We start from the raw sequence: 17,698 nt of genomic DNA on the forward strand, positions 1-17,698 counted from the left end.
AAATCAATAAAATATATTAAAAAAAAAAAAAAAAGAATCACAAAACCAAGAAAATCCATTTGTCAGACATACTTGAGACACTGGTGCTTGACCTCCAGGCGGAGCCAAAGGCATATTCGTTACATTCATTCCCTGTGTTGAGAACGGAGTCTGGGGAAGGTACTGGCTCTGGCTGGAAGGCTGCTGCATTCGAGGCCCATAGCCCATAGGCTGCAAACAAAAACACAGCACCAAATTGCTTCATTACAGTTATTCTACTAGAGCAGCTGGAATCACCAACTGGTCTGGCCCTGCTATGGGGAGGATGGGGTAGGGCAAGAAAGGAAGAAAGTGGTGCAACAGTTGTATTCATGCCAAGATAATGTAGGAAAGTCTCACAGTTTACCTAAGCCTACTTTAGAGAAATTACAAGAGGTGACAAATGAATTCTCTGATACACAAATGCACCTAGAACTCTGATAGAGGTAATTGTTTCTTCACAAACGCTGCTTAAGGAAGAAGGATGAATAAAAATTTCAGGAGACATTTGCTCTTTGCTTATGTCAGTGATATTGTAATAGAGTAAATAGTAAGATTCCATAATGGGTACAAAGAAGTAAAATATTACAAGTTGTGCTGAACAAGGTGTAGCATTCATGGTCCCCAATGAATTGTTACATTTCATTTATAAAATTATCTCAAACAAATACAGGCCTTTAATGAAGGATTATGGAGTACCAAAGGCCCCAAAATGCCATAATCTAAGAAAGGTATGTACATATTAAAATGAAGATTAATAAGCCTCCTCATTAAATATGGAAGACATTATGCTACACAATGCTAGAGAGGCTCAGGAATTAGAGGCACTAGCTAATGCAAAGACAAGGTAAGGGTTGAGGCCAACCAAAGGTTGATAATAGGTTTAGAGTTTGCAATAGGAGCAATGAGATGTTAAGAGTCCTTTTCCTCCAGTCTCTAAGAACAGGCAACTGCCCCTCCATTGCAAAAGACAGTTACCTTCCTAGGGAAGACAGGCATTACAGAAGAGAGGTGATTATGTAAAAGTGTATAAGCTACCAAACACTGAGATTCCAGCAAAAGGTGACTGGCCATTCTTATAAGCTTTCCAATACTATGACTATGAACAGTAGTTGGAAGCAAATCTTTCCTATAGTATTTTATATAGATTACAATCAAGACAGTTCTTAACATATATATTGAATCCCAGGATACACACACACACACACACACACACACACACACACACTTTAGAAACCTGGTTCTTCCATTTAAAGCTTTCAAGCCATTATATAAGTTCTGACACAGAGCATTGTAATTTATAGATGTACCATAATTTGACCTAACAAATCCCCCAATGCACATTCAGGATATGGTTTTATTTCAAAAGAGAGAATATAATGTAACATCTTTCACACAAATTTTCTTCAAAGTATATCCTTTTAGTATCTCAATGATTATTTCGGTAGGATAAATTGTGAAAAAACAATTTGTAGATAAAGAGAAAGGTGAAAATTAATTTTAGTGTTGACTGCCTATTTATTCTCATTTCTGAAACACATACTCATTTAATAATGTCTATATTAGGGCCATAGAATAAAATAGAATTACACAAGAATCACTTATAGTCAGCTGTTTAAGCAAGTGTCAGAATTTTTATATACAAAGTAGAAACAAAGAAAAAAAGGATTTTAAAATTGTCGGGTAAAGGTCAAAAGAGATGACCCAAACAGGCCAAACTTACTGGGTTGAGAGTTCCAGGCTGAGCTAACTGTCCATGGTGCTGAAGAGGAGAGGTTTGCCGGGGCCCAATAGGGGGTTGGGGCATATTCATCTGGCCAAATTGATTCAAACCTGTAAGTGTAAAATATTAGATCTGAACACTTTCATGGGATCAAAGAATAAAAGACAGGTCTTATTTCTGATTTTACATCATTTTATAAGGACAAATAAATGAACCAGTTTTCAACTGTAAATGAATCTGTGTAATTCACAATAGCAATAGAGGGGCATTATTATCATCAATTTCATATTGGCCCATTGTTTTTAAATGGATGCTTGACCACTTTAATGTCTTTTGCCTCTCAACCTGCCAGCCAACCTGCTCTTCACCCCTCCCTTCCTCCCTGGGCTCCAAACACCAAAAGGTTTTCAGATTTCTCAGGCAAGCAATTATGATACCTACTGCTGGCCTGGGGCAAGAATTGAGGTGCAAGTATAATCTCGTATTAAACCAGGGACTCTGATAGAGGTCACAGTAAATGCATGGTTTTCTTCCATAACTTACCAGGTTGAGGAGTTATCCGAGGCATCATCTGGTTTGGCACACTGCCACGGATCATAGATGGATCAGGTAAAGGGCCGTCTAGAGTGGAATAGAGAAATGGTTAGAAAAGCATCTTTCAGCTAGGTTTCTTTCCCTTTAAAAGAAAAAAAAAACAAAACCCACATAATATTTTTAGTTATATTTTAAAGAATTTGGTTTGAACCACACAAAAAAAATTATGACTCAAACAGGAACTAGAAGAAAATGTTAGTTCTGAAATATTTTTTAAAATGCCTCCAAAAGGTTTTAGTACATTCCTTTATGAACTATGGTGCTTTCAGTATGGACAGGAAGATCTTAAAGATAAAATGCTATTATAGCACTTAATATGCTATTATTTAACTAAGCCAGATTCTTTGGTTTGTATGCAGCAGAATACCTCCAGAGACAAGGGCCACAGATTTTGCCCAGTAACAAAATTTGATTGTGTACCCCAATAATGTTTTTTTTTTAAGTGCTGTGAATATTGGCTTTAAATAAAATACTTATTATACAGCATTACATATTATGCACCTCTTAAAATAAATACAAAAAATAGATACAATTAAAATATCCTATATAACAAAAGGCTAGTATGTAAATCAACCAAACAGCAGAATGACTGGTAGCTATGACGCACACTGACCATCAGGGGGCAGACACTCAACGCAGGAGCTGCCCCCTGGTGGTCAGTGCATTCCCACAGGGGGAGCGCCGCTCAGCCAGAAGCCCTGAGCAGGGCTCAGGGGTGGCGAGTACAGTGGCGGTGGCGGGAGCCTCTCCTGCCTCTACGGCAGCGCTAAGGATGTCCGATGTCTAACTGATGGCTTAGGACATCCCCCAAGGGATCCCAGACTGCAACAGGGCACAGGCCAGGCTGAGGGACCCGCCCCCAAGTGCAAGAATTTTGTGCACCAGGCCTCTAGTGAATATATAAGGTTCTAACATTTTCTTGGATTATGTGCACATCCTCTGGTGCAACATTCCCAACCCATTTCACACCATAGTGCACAGAGAAAATAATATTTCTATAGCCCTGGGGGGAAGGTAGAATGCTTGAAGTGAAACAGTTCTATCCCGTACACCCCCGACCCAGTGTTGTGTGCTCAAGCCTTCGGAACATTTGTGGCACACTGTGCTGTAAAGATAAACCCACCACATCAGACAACTCTCAAATTTTACTGTCACTTTTGTTCATTTAATAAAATGATCCCACAACTATGTGGTTTATTGCAACTCAAGTTACTAAATTCATAAGGACTTATCACTAATATTGCTCCTAATAAAACAATAATATAGTCAAATTGAAAACTGAAGAATGCTGAACACTGTCATATAATTTTATTTGCAACTGTGGAAGACTTGCAAAATTAATGTGTAACCTGTGTTGACTATATAAATATTTTGAGAACATAGCAAAAAGAGATAAACCTCTATTAAAAGTTTTAATCTTCCACATTATGTATTCACATACACTTTATAAAATAAGAAGTTTTCACTTAATATAAGAGGAACTTTTTCTCCTGTCAATAATATGCATGGGTACTCCAAGCTAAATGCTGGGGCACTTTTAGGATATTTCTGATGTTTCCACAGTATAAATTATGCTACCATGATTTCTGTGCAATTATACCATTACTAGAGGCCCAATGCATGAAATTCAAACAAGGGCCTTGGCCCCGGCCCCCGCCCACCGTGGCCATAGCCGGGGGGCCTCTGCCGCCTCTGCCCTCGCTCCCTGCTTTGTCCCGAAGGGAGGATGATCGGAAGGACATCCGGTCTAATTAGCATATTAACTTTTTATTAGTATAGATTGGTTGGAATTAAATTCCTAGAAATGGAGCAATTAGATTTCAGCGAATGAACCATTTAAATTCTTACCAACAGTACATATCTTAAGTTATGTTGTCACTAACGCCCATTTTAACCTTTAGAGATCCAAAAAGGTATGTACTGATTTTACTTATTCTTTAATTTCCTTTTCCTACTTTTCTTCACAAATGTTTCTTCGATTAGTATCTTCACTACTGAAAATACTTTCCTTGCCCTAGCTCAGTGGTCAGCAAACTGGCCCCTTGAGCGCGGCTCTTCCAGAAAATACCACGTGCGGGCGTGCACAAACAGTGCGATTGAAACTTCATGGCCCATATCACGGGGCCAAAGAGCTGCATGTGGCTTGTGAGCCGCGGTTTGCCGAACACTGCCCTAGCTGGTTTGGCTCAGTGGATAGAGTGTCAGCCTGTAGACTAAAGGGTCCCAGGTTCGATTCTAGTCGGGGCACATGTTGGGGTTGCGGGCTCGATTCCCCTTAGTAGGGGGCTTGCAGGAGGCAGCCAATCAATGATTCTTTCTCATCATTGATGTTTCTCTCTATCTTGCCGGGGTCCGACCCCAGCTGGTCCAGGGGTTCCCCAAAGGTGTGGACGGAGTCGGCGAAGAAGGAATGTCACGGAGACAGCGTTCAGTTGATCAGCAGCCTAGCCAGGATCTCCAGCCAAGTTCTGGTCTTGATCTCCAGAGAGGCTCTGCTTTGGATCTCCAGCGAGGTTCTGTAGCCATGTTCCCTCGCTAGGTTCTCCAGCCAGGTTCTGTCCAGGCTCTCCAGTCAGGTTCAGTGTCCAGGTTCCAGTCAGGTTCTCCTGCCAATCTCTGTAGTCAGGTTCAGTCCAGGATCCCTTGCCATGTTCTCCCGCTAGGCTCTGTCTCTAGGCTCCGAGGCCAGTCCCGGTCCAGGATCCTTTGGCATGCTCTCGCCAGCGAAGTTCTTCTGTCTCTAGGCTCCGTGTAGATTCTGTCTTCTGAATTCTGTCTCCTGAGTTCTGAGTCTTTCTGTCTTGTTACAACTGTATTTATACCAGTTGATTCAATCCTATCAATCTCTATTACAAAGGTTAGGGCGTTTCTTATCTCCATTCCAGGGAGAAAAGATTATGTAGTTTAAGCATGATTGTTCGTAGTTAAAAGGATTAATTACCCGCCTGGCACTTAGTTGAGGGGTTTTATTCCCTCCCTAACTTCAGGGGAAAATCCCTACCTGGGGATTCAACCTTTCTCGGAGAGGTGACCTTGGTTAAAACACAGCGCCAAGAAGGTGAGCAAACATATTAAGAACTGTATGCCATATATGTCAGGTCCCTTGAAACAGCAAGGATGGACCGGCTCCCGGCACTATCTTACTTTCGTTTCCTCTCTGAAATCAATGAAAGGGAGGGAGGGAGGGAGGGAAGGAGTGGAAGGGGGGAGGGAGGGAGGAAGAGAGGAAGGGAGGGAGGGAGGGAGGGAGGGAGGGAGGGAGGGAGGAAGAGAGGAAGGGAGGGAGGGAGGGAGGGAGGAAAAATTTTCCTTGAGCCCTAGCCAGGTTTGGCCCAGTGGATATAACATCGGCCTGTGGACCAAAAGGTCCCAGGTTCGATTCCAGTCAAGGAATCAGTTATAAGCTCCTCTCTGGCTCGTGCAGGAGGCAACCAATTGATGTGTTTTTCTCACATCAATATTTCTCTCTGTCTTTCCCTCTCTCTTCTGCTTTCTCTAAAAATCAATGGAAAAATATCCTAGGGTGAAAATTTAAAAAAAAAGAAAAAATTTTCCTTGGTTTGTTCATTATTAAGATTATGGTATCTTTTGTTATGATTTTTTTCCTCAGAGCTTTCAGGTAACATTTGGTTTAGAGACCTTTCTCATTTCATTTTATGTTTTCTTCAGAGTTCTATATTATACTTTTAGTTTTTTGTTTAAAGTTTAAAACTTTTAATTCTCTACTATTAATATCTGTGTATTGGGTATGGTAGGAATCTCCTTCTTAATCTTCTACAAAATGCCAGATTTAGTATAAGCTAAAAGTCAACATATATTTAGGACTACGTGTTTCTACTAACACGTGATCCTGCATTGTACCATACTGTCTTTAACACAGTACTACAATTTAATATATGATAGACATTAAACTTGGCTCAAATTTCTAAAAAACTCAAGTAAATTCACCATACCCAAGTATCTCAAGTTTGTCCACTTGTCTCTGTAACTTAGTTATGCCCCTAGTTCAAACCATTAGCACTAAAGGAGTCTCAACTCTAGTCTTGACTTTGTTTCTGAACATCTGTTCTTTACCTACTCGAAATATACCCACACTCTCATTTGGCAGTGGACCTTGTGTACAACACTGTTTCTTCAGTCAGAAATGTCAGTGTTCTCAATTCTTTTCATATCATAAGCCAATGAGAAAACATACCTAGCGCGTGGCAGTTAACAAATGAGGTTGCTACAGGCCAGTGGCAACCAACAGTTCTCTACTTTACTATGTTGAGGCCTGAGGAGGATGAATTTCTAAATCCATCTATAAATCCACTAATGGCATATAAGAGTTGGTACCTGCTGGCTCAGCTGGTGCTACCTATAGGTAGTAGGCTTACCCTGACTCAAGAAATACAGCGTTTTCCCTATCACAGCCTTTCTTCACATCATTTAAATAACCTATATTCTTTCTCACTGTTGTGTACCCTAACTCCACTGCTTGAAACCTACCAACCAGTCAATGAATGAATAAGGAAGTAAACAATCCTGGCTATCTGGTTCAATCATCAGGCTGTGAAGGCTGCTATAACCAGAATACAAAGTGTCAAGATGAATTTTAAATGATGCTTCTAAAAAATAGTTCTTAGACTTGGAACATATTGTGTCAACATACATAACATGTGTGTGTTTAGGATGTATGAAAACTGGTGGGGCCTTTGAACCTGCTCAGTCTACATTTATTGGTTGCCTACCATGTACAAGTTAGTGAAAACCTGTGGGCTATCATTTCCTAAGTGTCACTATGAGAGAAGAGTATCTGGGGCTCTCAAATGATGCCAGATTATCAGGACATGTTAAGTACCATGCTCAGAAATCTTAAATGTGCTGCTCAGCTACTGTTTTTTACCAGAGGATAAATTTTCTTTGCATAGGCAAAAAATGCAAAGAAAACTAGAATAGCTGCATAAGCTAATGCAAATTAATCACTTTGGTGAGAAATCATTTATTACCAAATTTTCTCCAAATCAAATATAACAAAAAGCACTTACTAGAAGTCATTCCTGGTTGTGGTTGCCCCATGTTAGGCCCTGGATTCATGGAAACTGGCACCATGCCTGCAGCATTTGGTAGCATGTTTTGTTTCTGTAGTCTAGTCCTTCGTTTTTCTTCTAGTTCTTTCTGGATTTTATAGATCTTCTCAGCTAGCAGGTGGTAGTATTCCGCCTTTTTAAGTTTTGGAAATAAAATGGAGATGAGGAAAAAAGAACTACCATTTGGTAACAGAAAAAATGAACTAAGAAGAGATTTTAGCTTCACTTAAGTAGGCAGAAACCAAAAGTGGGAAGAACCTAGTCTACTTTCTTGGATCATTCCAAACATGAGCTCATTTTGGAATGATCATGTGAAAAGCAGCTTCACTATGAATCTATAAAGTAAGTATGACTTCTCAAAGTCGGTTTACAAAGTATGTGCTGGCAATTTACAGCACATGCAAAGACTGTGCTACATATTTTAAGAAGTGCCAATTTAGAGAAGAAAGTTCAAATGATTCAAAGAAACTGCAATACTACTTGACTAAGCAGCTGATTCACCATATTCTAGTGAAAATAGCACAGAGCTGGAAACAGCTCAACCACTTTCTAAGTTGACAGAAGGACAACCCAGATAAAGTGCCACATGAGTGGACTGTATTAATAAGAGGAAAAATGTAAAAGTCTTGATGATGTACACTTTAAGAAAATTACTTTGTTATCTTGACTATGCACAGTGAAAATAAGACAGGACAGCTAAAGGTATCTTCTGAAGTACATATTACAAAGAGGAATAAATTAAGCAACCAGAACAGGGCCATTTCTGACATTATATATATAAAAAAAGGTGCTCACTCGATTATTTGCAGATTCATACATGTCCCCTTCCACTTTCCGGGCATATGCAACTAGGTTTTCCATCCGTCTGTCTTTTAAAGCAGCAGGATCCGGAGTAGGAAATATGGCTTGAACACTAAGAATAGAGAATCCTAACAGTTATATCACAAAGGCTTTTTGAACTCATCATAGAAATATACTAGTACAGTACTTTAAATTTTTTCATTTTTGTACAATGTACACATTGAATTAAATTTAAAAGTGAGGGGTGAGCCTGGTGGGTGTCGCTCAGTGGGTGAGCATCAACCTATGAATTAGGTCATGGTTTGATTCCCCGTCAGGCACGTGCTGGGCTCGATCCATGTGGGGCGTGCAGGAGGCAGCCAAACAATGATTCTCTCTCATTACTAATGTTTCTCTCCCCCTTCCTCTCTGAAACCAATAAAACATTTAAAAATAAATAAAGGGAAGATGTGGAATGTGCTCTAATATAAAATACTGACCAAGATGAAATTGTCCTTTTGTGGTAAACAAAAGGTTTTCCTGATCTGAATAAAGAAATGACTCCATAAAAATACTCTGGCCCCTCTCTATGACTATAATTTGTAACAAACAATTATACTGTACAATTTGCATAAAGGAAGTGAGGAAACCTGACCTTTGGTACAGTATCAATTAGCAACAGCCTTCAGATCCTTCTACTTTCCTAAATTTATTCAGCTTAGTAAATAAAACCTAATCATCACTATGAAATCTTAAAATATAAAAAACTTGAAGTGGAGGGGGCAGAAATGCATCATAATTCTGCTAAAAGTCTCTTACTCTCTGGTCATTTCCTACAAAATGCTTGGCACTAGCATTCCTAAAAATTGACCAATGTGATTTCAAGCCACTAATTTTATCATTTGGCTATCTCATGTTCAGTTTAATAGTACTTGAAGAGCCAGGAGAGGAAGAAATAAGTGGAAGTTTAGATGAGTACTTGAGTTAGTAAAAAAAATAACATCAAGTCAGATGACCAACCCCAAATAATTATCTCTGTTCATTAAATAAAAATGTGGATGGAATGAACAAAATCCCTCTATTAAGTGAAGAAAAGAGACAAAGACTTTTATACAAAAATAAAAATGCTGTGTGCTGAAGTGTAAGTTCTGTAATCAGAGAGGTCCAGGCTCTATCTTTTTGATACTGGGTGCATTACATTTTCCCACTCTATCTGCCTTTCCCCTCTTTATTCTAACAAGTACTCTTAAAATAAGACAGTGTTTGTGAGGCAGAGTGCCTGAAATTTTCAATATAAACTTTTCATCAAATAGTGTGAACTATTCCACAAATTATTGATACACACACACACACACACACACACACACACACACACACACATATACATATACTATTGGAGGATCAGAAAAACATCCTACCAGATTTAACTTGTCAACATAATAAAAGCTTTACCAGGGATAACAAAAAATTGTTGCCGCATTCTAATGAGCTGAGACCTAGTTTTTCTTTTAAAATTATGAATTTTGTAAAAGCAATAACAATAAAGTGAATAATTTTTAATTAATATATTTATTATTGTCACTAGGCAGAATAGTTAAAGTTGAGATACTAACAAAGATGATGAAAAACTTGAGAAGCAGAAACTAAGAAGCAAGAATGCCACAGGAGCAGAAGTATATTAGCAACAACAGCCAGGCTAGAGAAAAATCAATAATATTCCTCTTGTGGTTAAGTGGCTGGCAGATTAGAAGCATACTGACATGGTAACTCTTTATGAATAAGACATGCCTACAATCTTACAGTTTGTGAACAAGATGATTTCGAAGATCCTGAGTAATATCTTCATGCCATTGTTTCCGAATTCCAGTACTGGATGGTTGAGCTGCTGTTGGCATAGGACCCAAGGAGGCCACACTGGCATTTTCACTCATCATTGGGCTTAAAAAGGAGAAATAGTTTCAGTGAAGAGGACAGGAGTGAGATCTCATTTAACTAGAGTGGAAAGTGATAGGTCTAATACACTGTGACAGGTCTATCTATTACATAAAGAAGTCAGGGTGGGGTGGGGTGGGGTTGGATGGTATGGGGAGACAGTGTAAATGTGTTTGTGCTTCTGTGAGGGAAAGTGTTAACCCACAATATTTCATTGTGTGAAGGGGAGGAAGACACCTAACTCTTGTATTGTAAGACTATGTTGGCATTTTGACACAGATTATCCTAGGGAATTCGTTGGACAATGGACTAATTCTTAACAATGGGATAGAGCAAATTCATTTTTTAAGTAGCTGCACAGACTTGCAACTTCCTACAGGAAGTATGTGGGAAGTTGTAGGTTACCCCACATAATTAATACGATTTCAAATATGTTATAGAAAGCCTAAAAGTATGGTCTCAAATACCATATTTGTCTTTATACGTTAAGAATATCTTCAAATCAAAGAAACTAAGAAAACTGTAAGAAATTCTAACATGTTTAGAAAACAACACAGACCACATCCAAAATAAAACTTACTTTTGAGAATTTATGGCTGAATGCAACATCGAGTCAGAAAGAAGATTTGATGTTTGAACGCCTACACCTCCATTTACTCCCATAGGACTAGCATCTAGGTTAAAACAAAAAAAAAAGATATAATATTTTAAATACCAGTAACAACAACAGCAGCAGCAAAACACCAAAAAAGAAGGAAAAGTTATAAAAGTGTTGAAGAAATTATCACAAGAAATTTTTATACTGACTGTGACCTCCTGGTTCATAGGTTGACGGTCAACCACTGAGCCACACCAGGTGGGCACTAAAAAATCTTTCCAGAATAAGGGAATTAAATAGGAACTAGAAGATTGAGAATGTGATTGTGGAAGTTTTACAGTAAAAATCTCTAATTTGGGGCTCCAGAGGGGATTCCTTCTTCCCCTCCCTGATACAGAATCTTGATAACCTGACATATAATAGAGATTCTGTATTTTTGTTTATTTACACGCCCATCCAGACTAGAAATGTTACAAAGAACATTTCCCTATGGTATGTTTTTTCAGCACAAAGCACATCTGAATGAATGTTGCTTATTCAATTATCCAAATGCTCTTGTCAATCACAGCTACCTAAAATTTTTAATTCTGAGAATATTCTAGCATTACAGCCAGTTCTGCCAGAGACACACTTGTAATATCAAGTTGGCATGGTGATTATAGCTTCCCCATGGAAGCATCAGTATAAATGTTTACTTTGGTGTTTCATCCTCCCCAGTACTACACACCTCAGATAAAGATGCTATGACAGAGACCCATAAACATAAATACTTTCTCTAAAAATCCAACAGCTTGGAAGCATAAAATAGAGATATCTACTAAATAACTGAGATACAAACTTTTATTTATTTATTTTTAAAAATATATTTTATTGATTTCAGCGAGGAAGGGAAAGAGAGAGAGAGAACGAAACATCAATGACGAGAATCACTGATTGGCTGCCTCCCGCACGCCCCCTACTGGGAATCGAGCCTGCAACCTGGGCATATGCCCTTGACCGGAATCGAACCCAGGACCCTTCAGTCCGCAGGCTGACATTCTTTCCACTGAGCCAAACTAGCTAGGGCAAGATACAAAGCTTTCAGAAGAGGGTGCAAAACTTGGGAAGTTTTTGATGGTAATAGTTCCAGAATTTCCATAAAGTAGATGAAAATTAGTTCATACCAAATGGAGTAATTAAAATATAAACTGTACATTACATGACATTAGTGAACAAATGTTGGTCCAAATTAAAATTTAGGAGAAAATGTACTCAGAAAGGAGAAGTCACCAAAATACTACTTTGTACCTTAAACCTGCAATGACTATTAAGAACCCAGAATATATATTATTTTTTAAATATTTTTATTGATTTTAGAAAGAGAGGAAGGAGGGAGGCAGAGTAACATCTATCAGCTGCCTCACACTGGGGATCAAGCCCACAACCTGGGCATGTGCTCTGACCAGGAACTGAACCATAACCTCCTGGTTCATAGTTCGACAGTGTTCGGGCAATAAAAATATATTTTAAAAAATAAAGTAAAATAACAACAAAAGACAAAGAAACAAAAAACCTGGAAATCCAAATATCCATCTGTTAGAGATTGTTTTATACAATGAAGCACTATGCAACCACTAAAAAGGAAATACTGAGTACAAAAAATGAAAGATGGCAACTTTGTGTTAAATAAATTATCTTATAGAATAACACATGGGATTCTATTCTAGAAATTAAAGATACACATGCTTAAAAGGATTTAGAAGGATATAAACCAGTAGCAGTTGCCTCTGGTATGTGGATTACAAGGCAACTACAATCTTTAAAAAAAAATTACTTCAAAAATTAAACATGTGACAAAAAAATTGAGTGTGGGAGAAACAGGTACACACACATAGAGTAAATAATCTAAGGAGTTACTCCTATATCTTACATGGCATTTACAGACACAACATCACATTTCTCACTAGGAGTACACAAACTTACTCATGTTGCTCATGGGCCGCATGCCTTGGGGAGACTGCCCCGACTGCTGATTCTGCTGGTTCTTTGCTTGTACCTGGGCCTGTGTCGGCATTTGATTTACTTGATAGGGTAGTCCAAGGGCTGCATAGGCTCTTTCTATAGAGCTGGGGTCAATCTGACTAACAGTACTTAGGCTGGGTGTAGACTGTTGACCCACACCTAGAGAACTAGTATTTCCAAGTCCAACTGGTGTTCCAGTCAGAATTGCTATAGAAAGAAAAAGAATTACAGTATTAAAGATGGTTTTTTTTAAAAAAGGACTAACATGTTTAAATGACTTTTAAAACCATAAAATTGTTTTTGTGAAACATCTCAGTACATGCATCTTTCCCCCATTATTTCCCTGGAAAAAATTTCTAGATGGAGAACTGACTAGTCAAAGGAGTTCATTGGCATGAAAAGGCTTTTGATCCAAAATACCCAAAATCCTTCCTGAAAGCTGTGTTAATGTCCCAGCAATAGTGTAGGAAGCCCTCAGAGCCATACCAACGCCAACACTAGGGAGCACTGCTTCTGCCGATGTGATGGGAGAGATGGCACTTCATTTCTTACTTTACAGTGAACTTTTTGGTATTTCCTCCCGCTAGGGAATTGTCTGTTTCCCAGTCTAAATTTTCTACTGGGCTACTTATGATTTCTTCATTAATTTATGAAGTTTAATTTCTTTTACACATGCTCCATATGTATCTCTGAATTTGTCTTTCAATCCTAAATGCTTAATGTTTTGTTTCTATTGTGGAGATGTGGTAGCTGAACTTCATCTGTCGACTCTTGACTTGCCTTTTCTCTATGAAAAGCATATCATCGCTTCAGGTTTCTAAAAATAATTTCCATTTTTTCACTCTTTTTAAATAATTTCAAATTATCTAAATATTTAGATCATAGATATAGAGGAATGACTTGCCCAATGTTAAAGCATTAATCTTTTACATTTTCATGAATTTAAAAATGGAACATAAATTCACCCATCATTTTTGTTTCAATGTTTTTATTGATTTTTAGAGAGGAAGGGTGAAAGATAGACAGAAACATCGATGAGAGACAAACATCATTGATTAGCTGCCTCCTGCATGTCCCCTTTTGGGGATTGAGCCTCAACCCAGGCATGGCCCTGATTGGTAATCAAAGGGTGACCTCTTGGTACCTGGGTCAATGCTAACTACTGAGCCTCACCACACCGGCCAGGCCAGCCATCATTTTTCATAAAAAATGACTAAGTTTCTGGATCTTATTTTAGGTAATAAACAGTTCAATTCTAACTTTATTAATATGAAGTTAATGAAAACTGAAAACAACTAGGCAGCTAAAGGAACTTCACATAATCAAATACTCTAAATCCCACCAAATTGTATGAAGGGAGTCTAGGAATACTTTTGGTATAAAAGATTTAATTGCTTTCTATCTCTCTCCCCTCTCCCTTCCTCTCTGAAATTAATAAAGAAATATATTATAAAAAAAAATAAAAGATTTAATCGCTTACACTGCTGATTTCTCTTATCCCCCGCATTTTTCAGGGGTAGACACACAGGACAGTCATGCCTCGTACAGTTCTTCCAGTGGGAGATGATTTGTCGAGAAGATGCACAGTGGGCCACTAAAAAAAAGAAAAATAACTTTTTTTCAAGTGCAGGTTACATCTTTACATTAGTATCAGCTAACTTATTGACTACTTAACAAGTGCCACAGATGTTATTAACTGATTTCATCTTTGTAACAGTCCTACAGGGTAGCTATTAGTACTCACATTTCATAGTTAAGAGAGCAGGCAAAAAGTGGGCAATGTACACAAACAAAGTCAGAGTACCCAAAATGGGATTCAATCTCAAGCAGTCTAGCTCCACAGCCCATATTAAAAAACACACTTTTTTTAAATCCTCACTCAAGGATATGTTTTTTTGAAAAATTGATTTTTAGAGAGAAGGGAAAGGGGTGGGAGGGAGGGAGGAAGAAATATCGGTGAGTTGCCTCCATTGTGCACCCTGACAGGGGAAGGAACCCACAACCTAGGTATGTGCCCTGACCAGGAATTAAACTTGCAACCTTTTGGTGTAGGGCAGTCACCCGGCAAGGGCTAGGCCCCATATTTTTCACCATCAAGCTGTTCAGTGTACTTTATTCTATAAAAGTAGATTTCTAATGATTCCACAAATACATAAATTGTATTATGTCAGTTAGCAAACCCTCAATATTTTAGGTATACTATGCTGGGAAATCAGAGTCAATAAGTATCAACACAAAAAAGAAGTCCTTTAAAACTTTCTTCTCCTACCACATCCCTAGATACTCACTTACAAAATGATACTGTATTTTAGAATATCCTACTACATAGAGGAAGACATCAGTAAAGGAGCCTCAAAACAGTTGACCATTATTGTCTCTCTTCTCTCTGATATAAACATTACTTGCTGAGCACACAAACCCTCTGAGAACACGCACCTTGGCAGGACTTGCCTGACTGGCAATGTGTCATATGGTTGAGGACGTTCTTCATTGTGCGACAGTGGGGAAGATTGCACTGCCTCACCTCCCCGTTAGCCTGCTCCCGGCGCTGGCACTTGTGAGCGTGCAGGAGGAGAACAAGCTGCTGCTGGATGAGTTTGCGCTTCTCCGGATCAGCCGTGTGGGCTCCAGAGCCCATCCCTTGGGCTACTGGAGTCACAAGGCCTGGCTGCTGGACCTGAGGGGCCTGCTGTTGGCCCTAAGGGAGAAAACCATAAAGATACACTTAGTGTTTGGTGTTACAATGTGCTATCTCTTTAATAAATACAAACCTGGACATTTTCAATTAAAACCTTTAAGGACAGTCTACTATAAGCCAGACTCCATTTTTTTGATACAGAAGATTCCAAAATAAATGGTCCTACCATTGAGAAGTTCAACTTATTAAGAAAACAAAATACTGTATTACCAAATGACATAATCAAAGAATGTATAACATAGAGGGGAAGAAAGAGAAGGACATGGTAAACTCCAGGGGAACAGGGAAAAGCAAGACATCTATAGCGAGGAGCATGTCCAAGTAAGGTTTTGAAGAACAAAGGAGCCCTAACCGGTTTGGCTCAGTGGATAGAGCATCGGCCTGCGGACTCAAGGGTCCCAGGTTCGAGTCCGGTCAAGGGCATGTACCTTGGTTGCGGGCACATCCCCAATGGGGGGTGTGCAGGAGGCAGCTGATTGATGTTTCTCCCTCATCGATGTTTCTAACTCTGTATCCCTCCTCCTTCCTCTCTGTAAAAAATCAATAAAATATTTAAAAAAAAAAACAAAAACAAAGGAGCTTCTTGAGAAGCATTTAGGCGGCTGAAAAATTAGCTTTTAAATATTCTGGAAGAAATTGGTGTGTTTTTTTCTCCCCAATAAAAAGGCAAACATTTCTGGGGACAGAGATGCCACGTTTTAATCATCCTTTTATCGTTACTGCCTCACTTCCTAGAGTATCAAATATAGGCGGCATTCAATAAATACATGACACAAAGCAAAAAAAACTAAAAATATCTGAGTGAGAAAAAGTATTCCCATAGGACAATTTTTTTCCAAAAAGTGAATGTGGACAACTTGACACAGTTACAACTAGAAATAGTTTTACTTCAGAAAAAGAGCAGTGTTAAAAGTGTTAGAAATTTTTTTCATTAAAAAAAAAAAATCAATGTTTAAAACAATGCATAACTTTAAGAGGGATGTTCCTTTTGTGTAGTATTAGATTCAAATCAGCAGATATGTTCATTAGGAGTTGGAATCCTTTGCCAGAGATCCTTCCCAGGGAGAATGGTTCCACTTTCCTATCCTACAGACATGCTCACAAGAGAAGCTTATAGCAAACCTCCAAAACTTTCACTAGAGAAACCCTACTTACTCCTATTTGGGCCTGCACCCTTACTGTTCACAAGTGACAAAATACAATGAGGAGGAGGATACAAGTCTCCTCAATCACAGGGGTCAGTGATTGTAATGTGTACATAGAAGGGATGAAAGAAAGTTTAACATAATTCTTTTGTTAAAATGCCAATTTGAAGACAAATTTGTAAATAGATTGCTACCCACCATGTTGGGCATTCCTCCACCAGGAACTGCTTTTTTGTCCATTGCAAATGGAGATAAGCTATTTGGCAGTACAGGCTTTGTCTGAATTTGGAGACCAAGGCCACTGGTTCCAATCTGTTGTCCAGAATTCTGAGTGTACGGTGAACCATAAGGATTAGGGTTGTTCATCATTCCCATCTAAGAACAAGAAACAGAAAAAAATTAAATCTTATTCCCCATCCTAACAGTAAAAGCCCAGCGACAGAATGGCAGAACGACCAGAATGACTGGTTGACCAGTCACTATGACGCGCACTGACCACCAGGGGCAGCGCTGCTCGACTAACAGGGATGAGCGGTTCGCAGGCACCACTGCCGCGGGCTGCAGAGATAACCCTGGAGGCTGATTCGTGGTCACCACGGGGCTGAGGCCTACTCCATTGCCTCTCAGTTCTATTGTCCCTGGGTCCGGCCCCAACCCGGTCCCAGGGATAGGTGAGGGCTCCAGTTCCACGGAACCACTCAGAGGGTGGGTCCATAGCTGCTCGGCTGACTGGGATGAGCGGCGCTCCCACAGTGGACCAATCCCCACAGTCCATGTCCCCCACCAGTTTACGAATCCCGTGCACTGGGCCTGTAGTATTAATAGAACATTAATAGACCCTTTTATTTGTCACTTCCTAAATAACAAAGAAAAATATAAAGGACACCCTCTGCATATATGAACACATTGTAGAAGTATGCTCAAGAAAATAACGATTAAGATTTAAGGCCCTAAGTTACAGCAAATTTACAGGGCTATCTTCTGTAAATATTTGAGATAAATGCACTTCAGAAAAACTTACAAACATTTTTATTTAGCTATACCTGCTAAGCAATGTTTATCATTCATCTCCACTTTTAATGCATTAAATGCACTTTCATTTAATGTACAAACTATGGGGCTTAATGAATTCAACTCAGT

At 39.0% G+C, this 17,698-nt stretch overlaps 1 protein-coding gene across 4 annotated transcripts in view; it reads right to left on the bottom strand.

The window, feature by feature from the left end:
• Positions 1-17,698, bottom strand: part of EP300 (E1A binding protein p300) — a 71,669-nt gene that overhangs the window by 28,957 nt on the left and 25,014 nt on the right. For 3 of the 4 annotated variants that reach the window (XM_059681439.1, XM_059681437.1, XM_059681436.1), the window contains exons 3-13: positions 16,757-16,933; positions 15,152-15,413; positions 14,196-14,309; positions 12,677-12,922; positions 10,697-10,790; positions 9,985-10,122; positions 8,200-8,317; positions 7,363-7,537; positions 2,285-2,362; positions 1,742-1,851; positions 73-210 (exon numbers count right to left, since the gene is read on the bottom strand). In XM_059681439.1, coding sequence (XP_059537422.1) covers positions 73-210; positions 1,742-1,851; positions 2,285-2,362; positions 7,363-7,537; positions 8,200-8,317; positions 9,985-10,122; positions 10,697-10,790; positions 12,677-12,922; positions 14,196-14,309; positions 15,152-15,413; positions 16,757-16,933 — 1,650 coding nt within the window. The remainder of the gene's footprint in view (positions 1-72; positions 211-1,741; positions 1,852-2,284; positions 2,363-7,362; positions 7,538-8,199; positions 8,318-9,984; positions 10,123-10,696; positions 10,791-12,676; positions 12,923-14,195; positions 14,310-15,151; positions 15,414-16,756; positions 16,934-17,698) is intronic. The other variant, XM_059681438.1, reaches the window with a different exon arrangement.

The sequence above is a fragment of the Myotis daubentonii genome, chromosome 2, assembly GCF_963259705.1.
Source record: "Myotis daubentonii chromosome 2, mMyoDau2.1, whole genome shotgun sequence".
Taxonomy (NCBI): Eukaryota; Metazoa; Chordata; class Mammalia; order Chiroptera; family Vespertilionidae; genus Myotis; species Myotis daubentonii.